This window comes from Pan paniscus, chromosome 15, assembly GCF_029289425.2.
Source record: "Pan paniscus chromosome 15, NHGRI_mPanPan1-v2.0_pri, whole genome shotgun sequence".
In the NCBI taxonomy this organism is placed as follows: domain Eukaryota; kingdom Metazoa; phylum Chordata; class Mammalia; order Primates; family Hominidae; genus Pan; species Pan paniscus.
Window position 1 is genome coordinate 51,932,119 of NC_073264.2, and position 12,782 is coordinate 51,944,900.

Below are 12,782 nucleotides of genomic sequence, written 5' to 3' on the forward strand. Positions count from 1 at the left end.
CAAAACAGCGCTTTTTCTAAGCAATAAAAGGTAATAGATTGTGAGCCAGCAGGGACCCTGTGGAGTTTTGGTTTATTTACTCATTTATTTTTGCATTGCCAGGCATTAAATTGTTTGTTTCATTATCTTATTATAATAACCAATTTAAGCAAACTTTAAGTTAATATCCTTCATACAACGTACGAACATGATAAAGTCAATTTCTAGAGACATCTATTAAAGTATGTAACCTTTTTGGAATAAAGACATTAGCACACACAAAGAAAAATGGGTTAAAGTTTTCTCATCACTTTATTTTCCAAACCATGCAAGTGACCAATAACGAAGTGGACTAATCACACCATTTAAAATTAGTCACCTCTAAGAATGACACACTCACACATCCCTCTCCCATTTAGAGCATCCGCCTCATTGCACTTAACATGATACGATGGGAACAGAGACAGCAAAGCCAAGGATGTTCAGAGAGAACATTCACGGTCAACAGCCCTTGCTAGGTTAAGCACTGAAAACACTATGATTCTCCTTATCAATCTCAATCAGAGATTTAGAACTGAACAGCAGATGTCCACCGAACCATGGGGATTATAAGACACTCTTACCCACTCAAGTTAAAGAATGCCTTGACCCTTTCTGACCATGCCTAATGGAAGAGATCCAAAACTGCAACCCTGGGGCTACGTTTATTTACTTTCTGAGCACATCCAGATGGAACCTTTATTTTTCAGGGCGTCATTCTGGAATAATCTTATCTATGTCAGATAATGTGGAGGCTTTTGGTTTATTAAGAAACGAAATTATTGACATCACAGAGCTTCCACAGGTGAGAGTATCCGCTCCAATCACCAGCTCCAAGAAGGGACATGAAATGCCTGGCCAATATGGCGAAACCTGGACTCTATTAAATACAAAAATTAGCCAGGCGTGGCGGCTCGTGACTGTAGTCCCAGAAACTTGGGAGGCTGAGGCAGGAGAATCGGTTGAACCTAGGAGGCAGAGGCTGCAGTGAGCCGAGATTGCGCCACTGCACTCCAGCCTGGGCAACAGGGCGAGACTCCATCTCAAAAACAGAAACGAAACAAAACAAAAAGAAATGCTATCAAAACAAAGTATAAAGGACTGCCATGCTTTCAGTGTTTGAGTTCCTTGAAAGTGTATTTATGATTCTCCCTGGATTGTTAAGCTTCTGAGTCATTTTTCCTTCCTTCCCATTTTCCATTTCTCCTATTTGGCATCACTACAAAAATTAAAGTGGGCTTCAAAGGAAAGCAGACAAGCCCAGCTTGCCTGGAGGTGTCTCAGACCCCATCCCTGGAAAGCTTATTATGAGACACACCAATCAGAGGAAGGTGGCTTTGAGGCAGTCCAACCTGACCTAGTTTAATGATCTAGGTTTTATTCCATAAACCAAATGCTTGGTTATGAGCAGGGGACAGTAGAGAAACCTTGCTTCAACCCTCCACTGGAGTAATGTGGAAGTGAGTGACAGTCTCTACAGAGCACGTGGGAAAAACATCTGATTTGAGAGTTAAAAAGATGAAGAAAATACTATGCCTTCTGGCCTTAGAAATGACAGCTGGGTTGCTCACATGCCACATTTGTTATTTCATATCTCATCTGTCCCAAGAAGAGAAACTCCAGAGCTGTGATAATGTTCCCCTTCCAAATCAGGATAAACCACCATGCACATGTATGATGCTTGACCAGAGGTCTTGCACTCATAATAAAAAGAAAGTTAAAATATGGTGTCAGGGAGAATGACCACTCTGAGTAGATAAGCCAGCTGCAGCCAGGGGAAATAACCAACACCCGCCTCATTCCTCTCCCAGTTCCTTTCCCAGCAGCAGTGTGGAGGAGAGAAACACAGCCTCCCCTACTCCAGGTTTCAAGCAATACAGAGTACACTTTTTAAAGCTCTCCCCTAAAACTGACCACTGCACCAGATCACCACATCTGCATCAGATGTGATACAGGTCACTGCTTAAAATGCTCAGCTCTCCTAAAACCACTGCATGAACAGCCAAAGCCAAAGCAATGAGGACCTAAGGGAAGCTAAAATCATTATGCAAAAGCCTGAAGAGTATATATTCAATTGAATGCTTTCTTTGCAAAAACATAAGCTCAGGACCTGGAATGGAGTGGCAGCCATAGCTGCTTCCTGGAAGTTAAAGGAGATTTTTCAAAGATGCTCCCCAGTGTTTGGCAGATTCATTTAACACATAAGCGTATTTACCAAACACCTGCCATAGGCAAAACATTACGTTGTACCTATTGAGGAAGAAGATGGATATTTTAACTTGTTTTTTGAATCAAAAAATTCCCTGTTCCCAAAAATGACCTGAGGCCGTTTCCAAGGATGAAGAAGAAAACCCTGTCGTTAGGGTGCTGGTATTCTCATTTTGGAATTGCTCGCATAGGACTTTGCTTTTTATGTCCCTTCCTGACTCATTTAGTGAGCCTGGGAAATCATTCCCAGAGACACCACCCCCATCCAAAGAACCTCAGCACAGGAGGCCCTTCATGTTACATTGCTGCTGGGCTCACAGGAATGCTGAAATCCGTTTGAAAAGGAAAGGTGAAAAATGAAGCATGTGCAAACCTCAAGGCCAGCATCCCCAAGAAGCTTTCTTGGGAAAAGGCAGTCATGCAGCAAATGAGCCCCACCCTGCCCCATTCTACATCCCACCTCCTCGCCTATGCTGAATGCACCATCACACAGGGATTACACAGTGAAAATGCAAACCCACGCCTGATTCTAAATAAGAGAAGGGAAGAAAATCCAAAGGAACACTAAGACCAAGAAAAATACAGACAGAGACCAATGGAAACTGACACAGAGACAGATATGGAGAGAGAATGAGACAGAGACTGAGACCAAGAGAGGGAAAGAAGTGGGTGGGGAAACAGGAGATAATAGGGACCTAGAGGCCTATGGAGGGGTGGGGAAGGGGAGCAAGAGATATAGATGTGGGAAGACCACCAGGAAGGGAAAGAGTGGAGTGGGAGACTGAGGAGGAGGAGGGGAGAGATGAGCTGGGGTGGAGGAAAGAAGGGAGTTGGGAGGGGAACGTCTCAAGGATGGGAAGGGAGAAGGGGCCAAGAAAGGTTAAACATTAAAAAGGCATCAGCAAAAGCTTTCTGACATGATCTGCCTTTCCTTTTGCTTCCCAGTGCACTCCCTGCCTCTAGGGCCATCACCAGCAAGCAGCCGCACCACACTTCTGTGTGCACTAAGCCCTTTCCAATTAGCACCTCCCTCCCCAACTACTTCTCTCTCCTGGAACCTCCACACAAGACGCAGATGTTTAATTAGGTCTTTCAGTTCCTCCCTGAACGCAGTGACAGAATCTTAGGCGCAGTCTCCACCCAGTTCTTAGCCACCTGAATGATGCTTCTTGCTGGAACACAGGGGCTTCTGGACACAAAAGTAACAGGGTGGCTTTGATTAGCCTTGCCCAGGAGGAAGGCTTCCAGGGGAAAGTTACCACCCCCCGAAGGTGCCTAAGCTGGTGGATAAGTGTGGCAAGGCAAGCCCCAGGGCTGACTGGATGGTCTAAGTCCTAATGCAATTGAAGATCAGTCAATAGGAAAAAAATCTTTGAGTTGATAATGATTATATAATTGTTTCCCCAACCTTTTCATAGGAGGATCAACCAGCAGATCTCTGTTAGGATGCCTGCATCTATAGCCATTTTTGGGAAGAAGGATGAGATATACTTTTTACCTAACTGAACCCTCCCCATTGTTCAAGGGGAACTCAAAACTCATTTCTTTCAAGTAATTTCTTGGCACCACTTTCATGGAACCGTTTCTCCTCTGCATTTAGTGTGATGCACACTGTCCATAGCTCCCTATTTATTTATTTATTTGAGACGGAGTCTCGCTCTGTTGCCAGGCTGGAGTGCAGCGGCACAATCTCAGCTCACTGCAAACTCCGCCTCCCAGGTTCAAGCGATTCTCCTGCCTCAGCCTCCCAAGTAGCTGGGACTACAGGCACGTGCCACCACACCCAGCTAATTTTTATATTTTTAGTAGAGACGGGGTTTCACCATGTTGGCCAGATGGTCTTGATCTTTTGACCTCGTGATCCATCCACCTCGGCCTCCCAAAGTGCTGGGATATGGCTCCCAATTTCATAATAACCATAGTCACATTTTTCTAAAAGCATTTTACACGTTAGGATTACCTACCCGGATAGACTGTAACACTTTCCATGGGAAAGAGCTGTGCTTTGGAATCAAACGGACCTGGACCTGGACACACAGTTCATATCAAGATTGGGAGTGCCGAACCTCATGAAGACTTAGTTTCCTCATCTGGAGGGAGGGAAAACAATAGGCGCTTCATGGAGTAAGGTCAACATCAGTCTAGCAGCTCTGCCCAGGGAGCTCCAGCCACACTCTGGTCCTTCCACCGGGACTCCTGTGAAGCCAGTGGTGGCCCAAAGCCATCGGGCCAGGGAGAGGTGTCCAGCATCAAGCAACCATGGGAGCAGTTAGCAAGAGTCTCTCAGTCCTCAATCCTGAAGAGTTCCTCAACCTCAATTTTTGGTAACAGGTAAGATTAGTGTAATGACGTTATCCAGTTCGTCACCTCAGAAACTGGAGCTGCTCTGATCTTATTCTTGCCCCAATTTTCTCATTAGTCTCCTTTCCCTGCATCAGTGAGCTGATGTGAGAGGAACACAGATTTTCTAGGATTCCCTGTAGAAAACCGTCATCCTCATGTCCCGTTTGGAAACCTTCTTATATATCCACTAAGGTTGAAATAAAATATAGACATGGCTGGGCATGGTGGCTCACACCTGTAATCCCAGCACTTTGCGAGGCTGAGCCAGGCAGAGGTCAGGAGTTTGAGACCAGCCTGGCTAACATGGCGAAACCCTGTTTCTACTAAAAATACAAAAAATTAGCTGGGTGTGGTGGTGTATGCCTGTAATCCCAGCTACTCGGCAGGCTGGGGCAGAAGAATCGCTTGAACCCGGGAGGCGGAGGTTGCAGTGAGCCGAGATTGCACCATTGCATTCCAGCTTGGGCAACAAGAGCGAAACTCCGTCACAAAAACAAAAAACAAACAAACAAACAAAATATATATATATACACACATACACACACACACACACAACTCCCAAGTAAACTGTTTCATTATCAAAATTCTCACCAGCCCTATTTATTTAATTTTAAATTACATGAGTATTTCTTGCACATATACATATTTTTAAGTTGCCTTTTACCCTTAGTAAATTTACCACATAAGTATTCTTTCATAGCACAGTTTAATAGCTACTTAGTCATTGTTTACATAGATAGAGCACGATTTGCCTATGAATACACTGTCTGATTTCTTCACTTGCTTTATACAGGCTGACTATCCATTATCTGAAAGGCTTGAGATCAGAAAAAAGTGTTTCAGATTTCAGACTTTTTCAGATTTTAGAAAATCTGAAGTATATCAGTGGAACAACCCAAATCTCAAACTCTGAAATCTGAAATGCTCCAATGAGCATTTCTTTTGAGTATCATGTTGGTGCTTAAAAGTTTTGGATTTTGGAACATTTCATATTTTTGGATTACGGATGCCCAACATATATATTTTTTCACTACTTTAAATGACTAACCTTATACACACATTTTTATGTACATCTATAATTATTTACATAGCATAAAATCTGAGAGTAGCATAGATTAGCCAAAAGCATTATTACAGTTCTTGGTGCCTATTATCTTAGGTAATCCTAGAAAGGTTCTATCATTTTACAAAACATCAGTGGGGATGAGTGTTTCCAATTTCAGGATTATAAGCACAATCTTAATATCCTCTTTTGTTGTTGTAGTTGGCACTGGTGGTGGTAGTGGTTTGCTTTGCTTTTTTCTTTGTTTTTGTTTTTTTCTTGAGACGGAGTTTCACTCTGGTTGCCCAAGCTGGAGTGCAATGGTGCAATCTCGGCTCACTGCAACCTCCGCCTCCTGGGTTCAAATGATTCTTCTGCCTCAGCCTCCTGAGTATCTGGCATTACAAGCGTGCACCACCATGCCCAGCTAATTTTTGTATTCTTTAGTAGAGACGGGCTTTCACCATGTTGGTCATGCTGGTCTTGAACTCCTGACCTTGTGATCCGGAGTGATCCCACCTCAGCCTCCCAAAGTGCTGGGATTACAGGCATGAGCCACTGCGCCCGGCCTTTTTTTTTTTTTTTTTTTTTTTTTTTGAGACAGAGTCTCACTTTGTCACTCAGGCTGGTGTGCAGTGGTGCGATCTCAGCTCACTGCAACCTCTGCCTTCCAGGTTCAGGCGATTCTCCTGCCTCAGCCTCCCGAGTAGCTGGGATTACAGGCACCTGCCACCACGCCCAGCTAATTTTTGTATTTTTAGTAGAGACGGGGTTTCACCATGTTGGTCAGACTGATCTCAAACTCCTGACCGCAGGTGATCCACCTGTCTCAGCCTCTCAAAGTCCTGGGATTATAGGCGTGAGCCACCGTGCCCAGCCTGTTTTGCTTTTAACTCTTGGAGAAAACTTCTGGTCCTCACTGTTAGCATTTCATTGATGCCAACAGAACAGGGACTAAGTTCTTACTTATCTTACTTAACCAACAGAAAACAACAGAACGAGCCTTTGGGCCATCTGTGTGTAATATCTCCTAAAATCAGGGACTTCAGCCAGACTTCAGTGCCTAACCCAAGGCCTCTGAACATCGTTATAAACACAAATCTTCAATCACTGAAATCAATAGCTAGCCCAGTGACAGGCCATAAGACCTGGTTCAAGGCACAATTGCTGAGTAAATGAAAAAATGTCTGTTAACTGTATGTAACACTTCTTCAAAATATAAAGAAAATAATTACAATTATGGCAGTCCTTGAAACTAGGAAGGTCTGTTACAATAAAACAATCATCTGTACCAAAACAATGCCTGGTCCTATTTTTCTAATGAGTTGGCTTTTTCAAACCTGAGGTTTTCCCCATGAATAAACAAAGAGACATTTCCAATGAATCACATCAAGGAAGAAAGCGCTTCCTGCATTATGCTAACATCTACTAAAGAACAGAAATCTAATGCAAGATGCATCAAACGAGGACAAAATCTCTGGAGAGAGGATCCAGCTGGCATGTTGATGCTATGTAGCTTGGAGCTTGTGCCAGCATTTCCATTACAAAAATCCTATAATCCAAAGCCACGGCAAATTGAATAAATAGCTAATAATTAAGTTGTTGCCCCTCTCCTATTCCAGAAAAATAATTTAAAAATTAGATTGTACACATAGATATGAAAGAATTATGCCACTGGCAATGCTAATCAGTTTGGAATTTACAAGACTCCCTACATCCCAATCCATTTTTCTGCCTTTATCTGAATTTCAATATTTTTCACTGTGTTGTTATTATTATAAAAATTGCTTTTTAGGGGAAAAACACTAAGATTCTTAGAATTATAAATATCTGAGTTAAAAAGATGCTGAAAATAATCTAGTCTGTATCTCCTGATTCTAAAAATAAAGAAACTGTACCTCAGAGGAGTTATAAATGGCAGAGCCCAAGACTATAGAAATAACTTAATTTCATCTCCTCTCAAATCCCATGAGAGCTTTGTTTTTATAGAATTTATATACAACTGCCTTTTATTAGGAGGCTATAAAAACATGAGATATACTATGCATTTGTCCTTGGGAAGAAGAACTTTAGTTTCAATGAATGTTAAGTAAAATCTTACATAAACACAGGCTAGCATTTTTCTTAGATATGGATAATGTCATTTAGATATTAGGAGGCAACACCATCAAATCTTGGAGCTGAAGGATTTTATGTATTTTTTCAGCACAACCACTTTCACATACAAGGTGACCAAAGACCACTAAGGTCATGATATATAAGATCACCCGATTAGAGGGACAGAACCAGCATTTCCTAACTCCTCACTCAAAGGTGGCTCTATTAAATCAAGCTGACTTTTCTATATTATAGTCTGGTACAATATCTTATATTTTAATTTATAAAAATCTTTGGTGTTATAAAATATCAATTCACGGCCCTCTTGGTTTCTAAGGCTGAGCACTATGGTCCCCCTTTTATTTTCAGTCTGCTTCTATGGTGTAAAGGTAACCTTTTATCTCAAAGACTACCATCTCCATTGATTTCAAAAAGGCAAAACAAAAATAACACAGACCTCGCCGGGCGCAGTGGCTCATGCCTGTAATCCCAGCACTTTGGGAGGCCGAGGCAGGTAGATCACAAGGTCAGGAGTTCAAGACCAGCCTGGCCAAAATGGTGAAACCCCATCTCTGCTAAAAATACAAAAAAATGAGCCAGGCGTAGTGGTGGGTGCCTGTAATCCCAGCTACCCGGGAGGCTGAGGCAGAGAATTGCTTGAACCTGGGAGGCGGAGGTTGCAGTGAGCTGAGATTGTGCCACTGCACTCCAGCCTGGGCAACAGAGTGAGACTCCATCTCAAAAAAACAAAAACAAAAACACAGACCTGGCCCCTTCTGGTATAAGATGAACTAAGCATGACCAGCCAAATAATGCAGAGGACACAGGCATCCCTGTCCCTAACGATCAGGTGAAACTTGCTTTTTGTTTATTCCTCTTTGCTGCCTCTGGCCACTTGTCAGACCCTTTTGGCCAGGCTGCACTGACCGAAGACTGGCTCACCCATTTGAAAGCTAAAATCCTCAACCTAAAGCCTTCTTGAATCACATCCCTTGGTGATACAGTGTAAGCACCCTCCTCTGCCACTAGCTGTAAGACTTCAATTAAGCTACATCCCTCTTTGGGCCTCTAATTGCTCATGGATGAAATGGCAGGGTTTTCTCCAGCCCTAAAATGCTATATGATCTATGATTTAAGGGATAGTTACTTCCATAAAGGGAGAGGGAGAGGTAAATGAAGGTGGCCTGTTGATGTACTGCATTTGAATCCTGACCCTACTTCCTGTCTCTGCCCAGCCAAACCAGTCTGCCTGCAGTGGGGTAGAGTCACTTTTTTTTTTCTTTTTTTTTTGAGATGGAGTCTCACTCTGTCACCGAGGATGAAGTGCAGAGGCGTGATCTTGGCTCACTGCAATCTCCGCATCCTGGATTCAAACAATTCTCCTGCATCAGCCTTCTGAGTAGCTGGTACTACAGGTGCCTGCCACCACACCTGGCTAATTTTTTGTATTGTTAGTAGAGACGGGGTTTCGTCATGCTGGCCAGGCTGGTCTCGATCTCCTGACCTCAAGTGATCTGCCCACCTCGGCCTCCCAAAGTGCTGGGATTAGAGGCATGAGCCACCGCGCCCAGCTGAGAGTCACATTTTAGAGTGAGTGGAAGAATGTTTGAGTGGAAAGAATTGCACGATCCCCACGAACAACTGGAGGGGCCAAGGAGAAATTGGCAAAAGACAGAAAAAGCAGAGATGCTCAGGAACAAAGCAGGGAATGTGGGAGGAAAGGCTGACTCATGTCTCAAAGCACAGGCTCAATCCTAGGTTTTATCCTGCCAGGACAAATGTTAGGGAAGTCATCAATGCTACAAGAAATGCTATCAATAAGTACTTTTCTGCTGCATTACACTGAGGTGGGGCAGTTTTGTGACGAAGACTTACTGCCTACCCAAAGGATGGAACACACAGCAAAACTATAAAAATCCCTTCTGTGTGTCTTCCCGGAAGACTTGTCCAAATTATGATCTTTGCCTGCATAGCAGTGAGGCAGACACATAACTGTGAAACCACCATCTGGAGCTAGATTTATAAATATTACTTCCTGGCTGTGACCAAGCTCAACCAGCCATTGTCTAGCTCAGGGATGTCCAATCTTTTGGCTTCCCTTGGCTACACTGGAAGAAGAATTGTCTTAGGCCACACATAAAATACACTAACACTAATGATAGCTGATGAGCTAGAAAAAAAAAAAAGGTCCATGCATAAATGTCATGTTTCAGTTTTAAGAAAGTTTACAAATTTGTGTTGGGCCACATTCAAAATTGTCCTAGGCCACATGCGGCCCATGGGCCGTGGGTTGGACAAGCGTGGTCTAGCTCATCCTACTGCTCGGATCCCAACAATGTACAACTCTGTGCGGGGACCCTTCACATCTGTAGTCACTATAAATCTGTATATTTATTATAATTTTCTGGCAGGTGACAGTGACAGTACAGGTTTTGAAGAAATAGCAGCAGGAGGATCATGTGGATTAGCGGCAGGATGGCCTGTTCCAAATCCACATAAAAGCACATTATCAGCACACAGAACCCTGAAGTTATGCTTATATTACCTATGCTCACGTTAGCTAATATCTACCCTGGCGGTGATGTCAACCATAGCTCTATTCAGGCCCCCCAGATGTCGCACCATTGTTATCAAGATGACAGACAACCTTAAAAAAGTGAAAACACCAATAAAATGAGACCATATAAAAACACAAAAGTCCATATTCTAGCAGCGGTCACCTGTGGAAATGCTAATGTTTGTCTGGAAAATTTCAAGAATGCAATAACCTCCCTCTCAGGCTCACTGGGGGCTTCCAAAGAGCTTTATCAAGTGTCAGAGTTAAGAACAACATTGCTAGGGGTGTCGCCATCACCGAAAAAGGCGGAGACTCAATCCAGAACCTAAAACACTGCTAAAGGCAGTGTCCGTACACACAACACAAATCTGGAGCACTTCAGAGGGCAGGATGAAGAACTAGATCACCCGGCAAGGGTGAGAAATGAGCTCCCATCTGTGCCTCACCTAAATAGGTCACAGTGAATGACTCCTTGTAGTGACAAAATCTTAATGATTTATGCTCAGTTTCAAAACTGGACTATATTTTTGATGTTCTCTTTTTTAAAGTAGGGTTTATTGAGGTATAATTTACATAGAGTAAATTTAATCCTTTCATTGCACAAGTCTCTGGGTTGGAAAAACTCACACAATCCTGTAACTACTAGCACCATCAAGATATAAAAGTTTCATTGTCCCCCAAATTCCTTCATGCCCCTTTGTAGTCAACTCCTGCCCCTACCCCAACAACCACTAATTTGATAAAACCAGACTGTACTGTAATATAAATGTCCACAGTGTTTAGACTTTCCTTTACACATCTACCATATTTCATTGATTTGAAGACACCTCCCCGCCCCCACACACCAGATTTGGACACTCTGAAATGAGAATTTACAATTAATGTCATTTTACATTACAATTGGCAACAATTTTTGTTTTTAGAGATACATGAAATAACAATGTGTCTTACAACCTATGGTGCTTAGAAAAAAATCAGTGAAGTATAATGTTAAGTCTTTTATTTCGAAACATTCATTGAATACTTACTACATGCTAAGCATTCTTCTAGGCACTGGAAATACAAAAATGAATAGCATGGTCCTCAAGGAATTATCACTTGAGAGGAGGAGACAGATAATTATAATGTAATGTGATAATGCCTATAGCAGAGCATGATCCACTCACTACGACTAAGTAAAATTATCCCTAGACTGGTCACTCTTCTACCTTCAGGAAAAAATTTCCCCAAATCATATCCTTCCATGTACAAGGAAACAAGGATGAAAGCAGTTACCATTCAGCTTCACTCTACTCATTCCAAGAATGAGTTATTGCCACACCATCTGACATATTGCCTAGAAACAATCCAATTATTTTCTCCATAATACTATGCTGCTGTAGTAGAGAAGTCTCATTTTAGTGTTCAACAGCTGCAAAGCTTTTATGATAATATTGAAGAGAAGTCACCGAAAATAACTGCTCAATCTGTGAAAGGCAGATGTCCCCAATCCTTCATATACATGCTTCAAGGTCCCCAGATTCTTCCCCGGACAACTTTTAAAGGGGAAGGCAGAGAAGAGAAGTGAGTGACCTTACCTGGTTCTTGAAAGTGTTCTTCATTTGACAGAGTTCTGGACAAGATGAGTATTAATGCTTCTTTAAATTGGTCAAAATGTACCTAAAAAAAATTAAAAATAGATTTAAAGTAATTTCCACAGCTCTAAGAATGCAAACCTATCTACAAGGTACCAAAACTGTTTTCTTCCCATCCTGACAGCCTTGAAGTGAGTCATAATCCAATTTGTTGCCCTTTTCATTTCTCTAAAGACAGAAGGGAAAATAGGCTGATCATTTTGACACCTAGTGCCGTAAACATTCATATCGATATTTATTCACCCCAAAGGAAAAAAGCTATATAGCAAAATCCTCTTTATAAACTCAGAAAAAGATATATTTTAAACTCTTAGCTGCTTTTATTTTTCTGAACATGACCAGAAGAGAAAGACGTTAGGCTAGACATTAGAAAAGCCTTCCCAAGCAAATGATCCAATGTAACGATGTCCCAAAGATGCTTTCATATCTTGAGATATTCTAGAAGGGAGTAAGCTGTCTTTTGAGGATGACTTGAATATAGTCTTCCTTGAGGGAAGGTATATAATATTTATTTCCCAAGGCCTCTGTGATTCCATAAATAAGCAAAAATCAATAGTAAATGCACAAAGGAAAAAAGAATCTTAAGAACTATTTTCCTGAATTCTTAAAAAATAGAGTTATCTTGACTGAAGTTGGAAAGAACCTGAGTTTTATTTAAGTAAATAGTCAGAACTAGGATATTACTTTGTTGAAAAGGTAAAAGCATTTTCTTTATGGCCAAGGATATTCTATAACTTAGATGTATGTAATCTCACCTTGGGATTTCTTCTCATCACAATTCTAGTTTGATAATGTGGCACCTATTGACATAGAACCCCCATGTAAATACAAAACTGGTAAATTTGTAGTTTGTTCTGCTATGGGATGGGTCTGTTTGGATGTC

The 12,782-nt window shown here is 42.0% G+C and overlaps 1 protein-coding gene across 8 annotated transcripts in view; it reads right to left on the reverse strand.

Moving 5' to 3' along the window:
* The window catches only part of NIN (ninein), a 111,670-nt gene that overhangs the window by 75,426 nt on the left and 23,462 nt on the right, over positions 1 to 12,782 (reverse strand). For all 8 annotated transcript variants that reach the window (XM_003831729.7, XM_063596203.1, XM_063596202.1 and 5 more), the window contains one exon: positions 11,843 to 11,924. In XM_003831729.7, the coding sequence (XP_003831777.3) occupies positions 11,843 to 11,924 (82 nt within the window). The remainder of the gene's footprint in view (positions 1 to 11,842; positions 11,925 to 12,782) is intronic.